This window comes from Balaenoptera acutorostrata, chromosome 7, assembly GCF_949987535.1.
Source record: "Balaenoptera acutorostrata chromosome 7, mBalAcu1.1, whole genome shotgun sequence".
NCBI classification, from domain to species: Eukaryota; Metazoa; Chordata; class Mammalia; order Artiodactyla; family Balaenopteridae; genus Balaenoptera; species Balaenoptera acutorostrata.
The window spans coordinates 2768112-2780433 of NC_080070.1; the positions used below are offsets into that span (position 1 = coordinate 2768112).

The 12322-nt window shown below is 59.4% G+C and overlaps 1 protein-coding gene across 1 annotated transcript; it reads right to left on the bottom strand.

Moving 5' to 3' along the window:
* Nucleotides 1-218: 218 nt before the first annotated feature.
* On the bottom strand, nt 219-7793 carry EN2 (engrailed homeobox 2). Its single transcript, XM_057549554.1, has 2 exons — nt 6621-7793; nt 219-3392 (listed from the first exon to the last, which is right to left on the bottom strand). The coding sequence occupies exons 1-2, from the start codon at nt 7315-7317 to the stop codon at nt 3076-3078; spliced, it is 1014 nt and encodes a 337-aa protein (XP_057405537.1). The 5' UTR covers nt 7318-7793; the 3' UTR covers nt 219-3075.
* Between the last annotated feature and the right edge of the window lie 4529 nt (nt 7794-12322).

A 12322-nucleotide genomic window follows, 5' to 3' on the forward strand; every position in this document is an offset into this window, starting at 1 on the left:
TGCTTGCATGCCTCTGAGGACGGGGAACTCATTACCTTACAAAACCATACATAGCCCCTTAACAGTGCTATGATTTGCCAACAGATTAAAAAACAAAACCCAAAAATGATTGCTTAATGTTGCTATGTTGTCTTTTTATTAAAAAGAGAGAGAGAGGCCAATCGGGTAATAGAAGTTGTGCTAGTGGGGTTTTAATTTTGTCTTTAGGAACCCCCAGATCTGTGCAGGGGTGGGGTGGTGGCTAGGGAAGACGCTGGGGATGGCTGGCGTGATCCCGCCTCATTAATGCTCCTGGGACCAGGCAGCTGGAGCTCTGGAGCCTCCGCAGTGAGGAACGTGTCTTTGCAAAACCTGGGAGCGGCTCAGCTGCTGCCGGGAGGCCCAGCGTCCTTCCTCTTGGGAAGCCGGTGTGGAACTGAAATGCCTAAAAGGTCACCTTTGGAACAGATGATCCTCTCTAGTCTCTGAGCTTCTTCTTCTGGGAGAATAAAACTTTTTTAAGCCAAGAAAGTTTGGAAATAGGGCAGTTGAGTGCGCAGGGCGCACGTCGGCTGTCCTGCGTGGCCAAGTGGGTTGCGGGTCCCGAGATCGAAAATCCCAACCGCTTCCAGCAGAGGCATCCGGTCAGCTCCAGCAAAGCCGGTCCTTTCCCGGCATCCACCTTGGGATGTTGTCCATGTCCGTTGCTTTGGGGCTAAAGACAACAATCAAACGTAAAAGGGGAGAGCCTCTTTGCCTCAGGTCAACTAACAGTTCCTCTCCGCAGCGGGTGAGCGCCTCTGTCCAGCTGAGGAGCAGCCAGGGGGACGGAGACCTGTTGAGTCCTGCAGGATTTTAAATCTTTATTCAACGGAAAAGCACTGTACTTTGGAACACATCCTTCTGGTAAAGAAATGTGTACTTAAATTACTTTGGTTGTTCTGTATTCACATGAGCTATCCAAAGTGTCTTCATTATTTAAAAAAAAAAATTACGCTTCTGGCTACGAAGGTAGGCATGTGCACACCTGCTGGCAGAGGCGAAGACCATGAACACCTGAGCACTGGGGAGGATGCCCAGGGTAGTTTGGCTGGACTCAGAAACACACTTAAAAAAAAAACTAGTCATTACACCTTGGACATCCAGTATTTTACAATAAAGCGTTTTGGTTTTTTTTTTATTTAATGTAACTTTCAAGAATTTAAACACACAAAAATGCAGGGGGAATGTTCACAATTTTGATAACCACAGTTGTAAATAGAAACATTCATTTCTTATAAGATTATAAATATTTGCTACTGGAACTATAAAACGCACATGTTTTATAAACTAAAAAATAAAAAATAAAAAAATAAAAAACCAAAAAACTTTGCTTCCTGCTAAAAAGGCATATCATTTCATTGAGTTTCCTAAGCAGCAGATGGTTATTCACAGAATTTTAAATTACAACTTTTGCTTTTATAGTTTTTGTTTTAAAAAGGTTTACATTAGTATGTACAAAGTGAAACTATTATCGCAGTGAAATAAAGAGGTTTAAGGCAAAGAGAGAAGTTCACCCTCAGTCCTCAGGGGCAGAGCCATGACTCCTGGCTCAGCCATGGGTACACCCCCTGGGCTGTCCCAGTGCAGATGGACATTTGGACACAATTCTTTTTCCATACACTAAACAGAAGACAGCGTGGAGTTATATATATAGATATAGATAATGTGTTTGTTTATATATATGTACTTGATGGGGATATATTGAATATATTTAATTTACACTGTACCACACCTTCAAAAAATAAAATGTATATTTTAAAAAAACAAAGAAAAGACACAAAGTGATAAGAAATGATTATTTACACATTTTCTTCCTTCGTCTAGATCCTGGAGAATTCTGAGTTCCTTTAAAAGTCAAGGTAGCCACATGTTCCAGAATTGTGGACTCTTACACGTCTGCTTGTGTGTGTGTATATGAGCATGTATATATACGTACACACACACACGTATTTACCTTGAAAGAGTGCTCTCTATAGCAGAAGCGGCCACTTTACAAAAAAAAGAAAAAAGAAAAGAAAAGAGAAAGAAAGAAAAGAAAGAGAAGAAAAAAGGAAGGGAGGAAATGCCAGCTCCCTCTCCAGGCCTCTGCCGGCCAGAGACGGAGGCCGCGGACCTCGGCCGCGTTTCGGGGGCCCAGGCGGCCCCTGGGCTGCTGATGGAGCTGCAGGGGAGTCTCCGGGCCCAGGCCTGGAGGGGTGGGGTGGCCTCACCGCCCGCGGGCCTCCGGCCACATACCCGGCCCCTCGGCCCTGAGCCCCGGAGCGGTGCCCGGAGGCGGGAGAGTTGGCGCTGGCGGCGGGCGGCTGGACTGGGGACAGCGACACAGACGCAGACGGAAGCACGCAGGGAGGCGCGGGCCAGGCCTCGGCGAGGAGGAGGACCGGAAGACTGGAGGACCAGGAGGGAAGGCAGGAGGCGGGGAGGGGGGAGCCGGCCGTGGGCCCCTTGGCCCAGGCAGCCCGGCAGGTCCAGGCTTGGGGGGTGCCGAGCCTCCAGCCGCCGCCCCGCCAGGGCCCCTTCGCCGCCGACTGCCGGGTGGCGAGGGCGAGGCCGGGGATGCGGCCCCTCCTGCTGCCCTCGCCAAGCCCACACGAACAAAGTGGCAGAACTCATAGACCAAGTAGGAGCTATTTATTCGGTTCACAGTCGTGTGAAATGCAGCAATAAAAATCTTTGGACTTCAGCAAGTTGTTTTAATGTTTTTCTCCTTTTGAAATTAAAAAAAAGAAAAAAAGTGTCCGATGTCCCATAAAGGAACTTAGGGGATTAAAAAAGATGAAACCCTACGCAGCCCCCTTCGCAAAAAAAAAAAAAATCGTAAAATTAGCATAATCTCATAAACATAAGAAAACTCAAAAAATATTTTATAGTCAGATATTTTGGATTTTACACCTCCTGTAAATTATATATACACAGAATATTGCAGAACCATAGCTAATACACGGTATTTTCACTATTAATGCTGGTATAATCTTTATACACTGGCCCTTTATTTATGATTTTAAATTATTGCATTGTTTAGCTCGGACTGAGACTGGGCTTGGCGCCCGCCCCCTACTCACTGTCCGACTTGCCCTCCTTGGCGGTGGTGGAGTGGTTGTATAGGCCCTGCGCCATGAGGTGCACGGCCAGCGTGTTCTTGTTGCCCGTGGCCTTCTTGATCTTGGCGCGCTTGTTCTGGAACCAAATCTTGATCTGTGACTCATTGAGGCTGAGCTCCTGGGCCAGGCTCTGGCGCCGCTGCTCCGTCAGGTACCTGTTGGTCTGGAACTCGGCCTTGAGCCTCTGCAGCTGCTCCGCCGTGAAGGCCGTGCGGGGCCGCTTGTCCTCTTTGTTGGGGTTCTTCTTCTTTGGTTTGCGAGACCTGGGACCTAGATAAGCATGGTGGACACAGAGAACTCAGTGAGGAGGGCTCCAGGCCTGCCTCCTTACTCAGGGGTGGGTCACCCACGGGCACGGAGTGGGTCACCCACGGGCACGGAAGGATGCAGAGGCCGGGAGGGAGGCGGCTGCCCAAGGCCAGCTGGCTGACCTGGAGGAAAGCTGGCCTGGACTTGAGATGGGATGGGGCGGAGCTCCCACCCACCTCCAGGACCCTCCCCTGGGGAGCGAGGAGGTGGCCCAGGAAGTCTGCAGGAGGGACCGTGAGTGCGGGTGAAGGGCAGGCTTAGCGGAAAGGGCTCCGGATGAAAGGAGAACTCCTGCAGGAAAGCGAAAAACCACAATTTTGTGGCCAGGCTTTTTCTAGCCCTTTCTGAGGTTCTGTCCAGGAATAAGTACAGGACGGGGGTAGGTGCTGGAAGAGAGGTGAGGGGGAAAGATCGGGGCGGGGCAGCCGGAGTAGCAGGAAGAGCCCTGGGGGATGTAAAGGGACTCCCACAGGGAACACCCCCCAGGTCCCGAGGGCCCGGGGGCAGGGTCAGCAGGGCCCCGAGAACAGGAGGGGCCCAGAGGTCTGCCTCCCCACCTGGCCCTGGGCCCAAGTTCACTGCTCGCTTTAGGAACGGGAAGGCGCCCACATGTCCTTGCCTGAGTGGGGCAGGAGCACTGAGCTTCCTACCCCTTCACCGCACCAGGTCTCCCCAGTCCCCTGTCCAGGAGAGGGGGCACGGCGCGTGGTCGGGAGCGGAGGAGGCCGCTGGGGGGCCCGGGTGACCTTGGGCAGAGGTTCACACTTCTGACCCCTCACACCTCCTCCCGCTGGGACGCCCCACAGCACTTGAGGGTGGCTTGGGACCGTGGTGGTGAGGCTCCCAGGACCTGGCCATGGGAAAAGGCCTGAGAAAGGAGAGCAGAGGAAAGGGGGCCAAGTGTGTTCTTTTCGTTGGTCTCAGAAGGTGGGCCCCGCGAGCGTGTCTGTGAGGGAAGAGGCCTTTGCAGGAGGGAGTCACGGCTGCACGCCTGGGGTTCTTAATCTGTGAAGTGTGTGAATTGACTCTGGGGGGCTCCTGGCCCCAGCTTCTTCCGAGGCGCCCGCGGTGGGAGGCTGGAGAAGGCTAGACCTCGGGCAGCCTGAGCACCCAGGTCCCCGCCCCTCTCTGCAGGGTCAGGGGGCTGCCGGGCCACGCAGCGCAGCGCCGGCGGAGGGATCCAGCTGCGAGCCCCTCCGGCGGCACCCGGACCCGGACCAGGAAGGTGGGTTCGGTCCCCGGCCCGCGCCGAGCGAGGGGTCTGGGACGGTCCGCAGGCCCAGGGGGCGCCAAGCCCTCCGTCCCCCGCCCACCGAGCCCTGTCCTCCCTCTCCGGGACGCACGATCGGAAAGAGGGGGCCGTGCGCGCTGGAGAGGGGGCGCCAAGGGCTGACTCGGCTCACACTCCGGGCCTTTTAGCTTCCACAGCACGCCCCCGCTCACACCCACCCACGCGCACTGCCCCACGCGCGCGCACACTCACAGTCCCGTCGCACCCACGCCGAGGGCACCGGCTCCTCGCCCAGCAGCCTGGCTCTTACCCGGGGGGTGCGGATCCGGGGCGGCGGCCGGCGTCCCGGGCGCGCCAAGGGGGAAGGAGGTGTCTCGGCGAGGCCTCGACAGGCCCCGGGCGGCCCCGCGCCTGCTCGGCCCCCCCAACGAAGCCTCGCGTAGCGGAGCCGGTTCTCCGTCTCCACTCCCGCCCTCCCCAACCTCCAAACTCCTCTGGTCCTGGGGTGCTCGCACACAACGAATCAGCCCACAAAAGATACACACCATTTTACGCAAAGAAAATCTAACTAGAATCAGAATTTTTAGTTCCTTTTCTTTCTTGATTTTCTTTCAAACCGCAAACACTTAAGGAGTCTCGGAAACAGGACCAAACCTCCGCAAGAAAACTCTGCGTTGCTGCTTTCTTAAACGCCAAGAAACAAATCTTATCTTACGGGGCTTTTTTTTTTTTTTTTTTAAGTCCAGGAAGAGCAGCCGCCGAGCCAGGCCGGGCTGCCGGGCTCCCGCGGGCCACTGGGGCCTGGCGCGGCCGCGACTCCGGCGCCGCACAAAGCCGGGCCGGGGCTCCTCGCCGGCCGCATTGTGAGCCTATATGTTAATTAAATATTAACAAAGGAGAGAGGCGAGAACAATGGAGCAAATTTCAGATCTAGCTGGAGAAATCTGGATTTCATCAGAGATATACACACCATCTCTGCGGGAAGGCGGCCAAGGGGTGACTTTGTTGTGCTGTGAACTGGGTAAACGACCCCCGCAAAACAGTTGAGGGCTGTGGGGGGGCAAGGGGGTCCGGTCTGCGCTGCCGGCTCGGGGACAAATGGAGTCTGCGCCTAATGGCGGTTCGCAGCCGCAGACCCGCATTTAACGCGGCTGATGATTTCTACAGGGACATGGACTTAGCTATTAAAAATCCCGGATCTATGAAAAATACGCCCAGAAGCTCTGCACACCCCCACGGGCTCCCGCCACATTCCCTCTGAAATCTGCTCCTTTTCTACGCAGAGCTGCCCCAGGAAAGCTCTGGGAAAGGTCCTTTCTATTTGGGGATTGCAGGCCTCCCTCCTCCAAGCTGTGTGCGCGCCGGCTCGGCAGTCAAACCAGGCACGGGGCAAAGGGCGCCTCTGTTTCCATCCCTTCCCTCCGCGGATCCCCCCAGGGCCCCTCATCAGCCCCAGCTGAGGAAGAGCAGACAGCCTTGCTTTCTTCCCCGGCCAGATCTGGGATAACTGGGTCGTAGGATGAGTCTAGGTCTGCGGTGGGCTGGGCGTGGGTCCCGGGTCTGGACTGAGTTGGAAGAACGCGGAGAAGGAGTGGAGAGTGTGAGCTTCCGGGCCTGTCTGGCAGCCACCCCGTTCCCACCAAATAAACTCCAGCCAAGGGAGGGATGGGCTAGGGGCTGCAAGGAGAGGCCCAAAAGGCAAGAGAGAAAGGAGGTCCTGTGCTTTTGCCGTTCTACGAAGTCTGTACCCCCTTGTGAATCAGTCCTGCCCCCTCTCCTCCCGGCCGCTGCCGGGGTCAGCGTCAGCCGCAAACAATGTCGCTGTGTGTGTGTGTCTTTGTGTTGGGGGACAGGGATCCTGGTGTCTTCTTCCTCCGGGTAAGTTCCCGCGCCAGCGCTGCCCCGCAACCCCACGGGCCTCCCCACGGCGGGCCAGGACATGGGTCCCCAGGACTCACCTGAAGAAGGTCGGTCCGAGTAGCGCGTGCAGTAGACCCAAGCCGGCCAGAGCATGGGCTGCGCACCCAGGTTGGCGCTGGCCTGCGAACTGTCCGAGTCTGAGCTCACAGACAGGTCGCCGCCGCCCAAGCCGCGGGCCTTGAGCGCCCCGTCCAGGGGGCCCCCGGCGTCTCCGCCTTTCTTGGCGCCGCTGTGCAGCGAGAGCGCCTTGGAGCCGCCTTCGCCGTCACCCGGAGAGTCGCCGCCGCCACCGCCGGGCAGTGGCCCGCCCGCACCCGGCGCACCCGGCGCGTTCTGCCGGGGCTCCCGGCCCGACCCCAGGAGCTGCTCGGCGCCGGCCGCGCCGCCGCCTCCCTCCGCGCCGCCCGCGCCGCCTTCGCCGCCGCCTCCGCCGCCTCTGCCTCTTCCGGAGCCGGCGCAGCACGTCCCTGCGTCCTTTCTCCGGCCGAACTCGGGCCGCAGGATGTTGTCGATGAAGAAGTTGGTAATGCGGTGTGGATGCTGGTGGTTGCCCGGCGCCTGCAGGACCGCGGGCAGCATCAGAGCCCGCCGGCGGCCAGTGTCCGCGTCGCCCGGGCTGCTGCCGCCGCCGCCCGAGCCGCCGCTGGGGCTGGATTCCGGCTGCCGCTGCCCCTCCACCGCCGCCGCCGCCGCCGCCGCTGCCGCTTCGCTGGGCTTGGGGTCATTCTCCTCCATGCTGTTCGCAACAAATCCCAAATCGCTTCTCCGGGGAGTCCCTCCAATCAGCCCTCGGCCCGCCCGCTCTGCACGCGGAGACTCTCGCGGCCAGCCCGTGCCCCTACCCCGCCGAGTCTTCCGAGGGCGTGCGCGGCGGCCGCAGCCAGGGCTGGGCTCCTACAAGTCGCCGGCCGCGCTCAGAGCGGAGCCACGTTCCAATCCACGAGTTGAGTTAGAAAATACCGAGAGTCGCCCCGCGCCCAGATGCCGGGAGATTCAAAAGAGTCCGGTCCTCGTCTTCGCAGCGCACCCGAGCGCTACACAGTCACAATGGTCCAGCGCGGACCCGGGGCGCCTCCGGGCTCCGCGCTCCTCTCCACGTCCGGCTGCCTCCGATCCGGCGCTGCCGCGGCGGCCGCCCGGGGCTAGAGCTCCGCGCATGCAGGCAGCGCGCTCCCCCGCGCTCACGCCCGCCGGGCCCCACTCGGGCCGCCGCCGCCGCCCGGCCGCCCCCGCCCGCGCGCCCCGGCCGGCCCTCGAGGGTGCGGGGCGTGAGCGGTCAGCGCGCCCGCCGCCGCCAGCACGCACATGGAGGCCCGCGGGCCCGCGCTGCGCTCCGCCGGCCTCGGGGCCCCCTCCGCGCGGCCGCCGCCCCGCTGCGGACCGGGGCGCCCCACCGGCGTGCGGCCGCGCCCCCGCCGAGCCCCGCCGAGCCCCGCGGCCCGAGTCGCATGGGTGAGCGGCGGGAGGCGCGGGCCGGGCCGGGCCGGGCTGGGCCGCCCGCGCTCCCTCGCCGTCTGCGCGCCCTCGCCGCCTCGGCCTCCGCGCGGCTCGGAAATTTCCAGGCCACTTAGCGCAACCCGAGACACTTTGACTCTGGATTTTTGTTCTTATTTTTAACAGAGCCCCCTCGAGTGACGTCGCGGGCCGGTCTCCTGGACACGTGCCTCGGGCCAATGGTCGCGGCGCCGCGCGCCCACGTGACGCGCCGGCGGCCGCTTGGTGACAGGAGCCTCCCGCCGCCCCTCCCCCGTCGTCGCCGCCCCTCCCCCCCTTAAAGCGGCAGCGTCCTGGCGCTCCGGGGACCGGAGCCCGAACCGGCGAGACCGCGACCGCGTACTCTGCGCTCGCTCGTGTTTTCCCTGCCGATTCTCGGTTCAGGGATCTGAGAAACCCGCGCGATAGCCCCGCCGGGTCACCCCGGCGTGCAGACGTGGACAAGCGCTGGAAGACTGCTATTTTTTAACATTTCCATATTGTTTACCGTGGGGAAAAATCCCACAATTCCTTGCACAAAATGCATAAATAACATTAAGTGAGCTGCCGAGATACAAAGGGACTTTTGTAGTCCGCCTTCCTTGCTGGTCGGAGAGGGGAATTGTCACTTACATTTGACTTTGGTAACCTGGCAGATTCCTGTCTTAAACGCAGAGCTGACGCGCAGGACCCTCTTCCTACAGACACTCATCGTAAGTGTGCGTGTGTGTGCGCGTGTGCGCGCTTGTGCAGGGAGCCGCGTGTATACGGTAGGATTCCACCCCGGGACAACGATCCTCCTGAAACAAGCATGCAGATCCAGAAGAGCTCGGGAATACGATTTGGGACTCCGTGTGGGGGAAGAGAAATAAAGGAGCCTAAGGGTTATAAATGAGTCTTCTTTTCTGGAAAGGGAAGGGGAGCTGACGGTCAGCCAAGACTTCAAAACCACGTGGAGAGAAAATACTCTAGAGCAGCTGCCTCCCCCCAATTCCCCACCCATCATCTGCCCCACCCCAGGGAGGGACTACCAGGAGGACATTCACCTCATTTTCTTGTCTTAAAATCCTTTAAACTAGTTTTTCTGGAGAGCAGGGCCCATCTGAAAGGGAAATTAGAAATCACATGGTGGGGTGGCCCCCCAATTTGTTTCTCCCCCGCTTTCCTCTATCCCTTCTAAACTTCCTTTCCAGTTGCTGTCAGAATGTCCAACTTGAACTTCTGTTTCCCCTTCTCTCCCCCCTGCTCCTTCTGGCTCCTTCCTGTTCACTCTTGTGTCCTTGCCCCCAGCTGCAGACACCCCACCAAACACCCGTTGTTACCCCAGGCATGCCTGTCCATCGTTTAAAAGGCACTTTCATGGAAATTTTCAAAGTTCGAGAAACATCCAAAAGGGCAACTCTGAGGGTGCTGGAGCACTGGCACAATAAAAGTACACTGGAGGGGGATGAGAAGAAGGATGGGGAGAGGCAGAAGAGGGAGAGCCCAGGTGCCCTAGGTCTGGACAGCCCAGGTGGCTGCGGGGTACCTAGCAACTGAGGCCCCCCACGGGGCCAGCCCTGGGCCTGGGGCAGCCAGCAGGAGGCTGTCAGGCCTGGAGGGATGGAGTAGGGTCTGGACAAGCAGCCCTCCTGGTGGTGTGACCACCAGGCCACGTTGAGGCTTGAAGGCTTGACCCTGACCTGGCTCTCCTTTTCTCTGGTCCCCACCCAGGTCCTATGTTCTCTCCACCCCAGCTCTGTCCACCCACTTCGGGCTCCAGAGTCAGGCCTGGGCTCAACTAGAAGCAACAGTTACAAGGTGCTGCTGGGAGGAATTTCACCTGCGGAGGAGGGGCATGGACTGGGCAGGAGAAGGTTCTGGGCTGGGTCACCTGCTGCTAAATGCAGGTAGGTGGCTGGGTGTGGGTAGGCTCTGGAGGCAGACAGGGAGGCTCATTGGTCCTCGGTGAGACTCAAGCAGGATGGGGAAGCACTTCCCACTGGGGTGACTCACATCTCTCTTCCCTCCCCCACCAGTGGAAGGGTCTTCACCAAATTATCTGGCTAGATACACACCTGCCAGTGGCCCTCCCTGGGTCTCAAAAAATGAAGCTCATAGTCTGTGTGTGCCTGGAAAAATGAAGCTGGTGAGTTTTGTGGGAACACCCTTTTTACACGTGTTTAGGGTTTGGGGGGTAATTTTCCTGCGACTCTGGGAACCCTAATCATCAGAGAATGTCCAATGATTTTGGGTCTCTGGGTCACCAAGTGGGTAGAGGGGGGGCCCGGGACTGGTTGCTTCCTGCAAAGCCACCGCAGGTTAATTTCTCCACCTGTCCCATGAAAACCAGCTAGGCTATCTCCTGAGAAATAATTTCTAATGTCTTGGGCATCTTTGCCTCTGATTGCTTTAGCATTAACTGAGCCCAAGTGCTTTACTTCTGCTGTGTTTTCTCCTGCGATCCAGACCCAAATTACTGACTGCAGCATGAGCTCTGCAAAGCAGCATGTCATCTCCAGGCCAACCTCACTTTTGGGGGGACAGCATTCTGCAGACACTGGTCTCCAGGCTGCAGATCAGGCTGGTCGAGGAAGCAGGCCAATTCCTGAGTTATGGGCCGGGCCGTGGTGGGACCGTGCAGGAGGAGGTGCAGGAGGAGGTGCAGGAGGAGGAGGTGCAGGAGGAGGAGGAGGGGAAAGAGGAAGGAATAAGGAAAGAAATCATTAGAGAGTATCAGGCCACTCAAAGCCAACCCAAACATGAACATAATTCCGGAAGCGAGCGCCCCTTGAGAGTGGGCACCATCCAAAGGTACAGCGTGGAGGGTGAGAAAATCTGGGGGGAAGCTGCAGAAAGTTGATTTACTCCGGGGCTGAGGGAATCCTAAATCTTACAAACACAGAAATCGCAACAAGCTCTTTTCAGAAAGCTCTCAAACCCACTTGAGGGCCGACGGGCCAGGCGGGATCTGGGACCCCCCCCTGCCTGTGCTTTCTGGGGGTGCCGGGGAAGGCGGGGGACGCATTTCCAAGTGTCCGCTCCAGAACCCGAGGTGCCGGCCCTGCGCCCAGCGAGCCACGCAGCTCAGCTTTCCCACCTGGATGGCGGCCGTCCCGCAGGGTGGGCTTCTCCGCGTGAACGGGCGACCATCACTGGACGTTTGTTTCTCCCCAACATAGTGAGGCCGCGGCCCGGGACCCCCGATCCCTTCTCCTCTCGCCAGGCCCAGGAGAGTGGCGGCAACCCCCCTCCCCGCTTCCGGAGAACCATCCTCCACGCTTCCCGGGCGCTCTGCACAAAGGGGGACCTCGGAATGTATCAAGGGAAAGACGGCTTCTGGACACGGTGTTTTCATAGCACGGACGCTAGACTGACAAATAAAATCTCCGGTGGCAGAGAGCTCCTGGGGACGCTGGGTGCCTGGCTGCAGATCCAAGCCTCCCGTTTTTTCCTAAAAACGAGGCCGGAGGAGGGGAACTTTTCCAGCCACTCTGCTGTCCCCTTACTTCCCACACTTCTCTGGGAGGGCGGGGGGACGCGAAGAAAACAAACGAGCGCAATATGAGCGGCGTTGGCTCGCTGGGGTCCTCGTCACTCGGTTGGTAGAGACGCCCAACAATTCCGGAGGGCGAAATCTCAACCCCAGCAGAATCAGGCCGGGGAGCCCCGCGCCCGTGGCCGAGAGCCAGCCCCGCGCAGCCGGTCCCCGGCGCCGGGCCGGGGCCTTGGGGCCGAGCGGGGAGAAAGGGCCTGGCCCGGCGGAGAGCCACCCTCGGCTCCTGGGGCTGCCGCCGCGACCCCGGCCTGCAGACAAAGGCCGAAATGATGGGGCAGGCGGAGGAGGGGGTGGTCGGGCGGGGGCGGGGCCGGGGGGCGCGGAGGAAGTGCGGGTGTGCTCACCTCCCAGCCACGCATCGGGCGAACTTGGGGGCCTGGGGTCAGGGACCTCGTCCGAGTAGCCCCAGGAGAGGGTTAAGCGCAGCCGCAGAGGACCTGGAAAGGGCCTGAAGCGTCGTGGGGAGCGGGGCGCAGACGCCCTTGCGCTCCGGACCCCGCGCCTCTCCCTGCCCCGGGCGGCAAGGGGCGCCCCGCTCCCGAAAGTCCCCACGTGGCACCCAGGAGAGCCTGGTGGCTGGGTTGGCGCCAGGCGGAGGCTTAGCTGAGGAAGGGGGAGGGCAGCGAGCGGCATTGCCCGTCTGGACCCTGCCGCCGGAGCCGGAGAAGAGGCGGCCTGTGCTCGGCAAAAGCCCCGTGGGAGTTGGGGGGTGTGAAGTGGGTGCCCGCC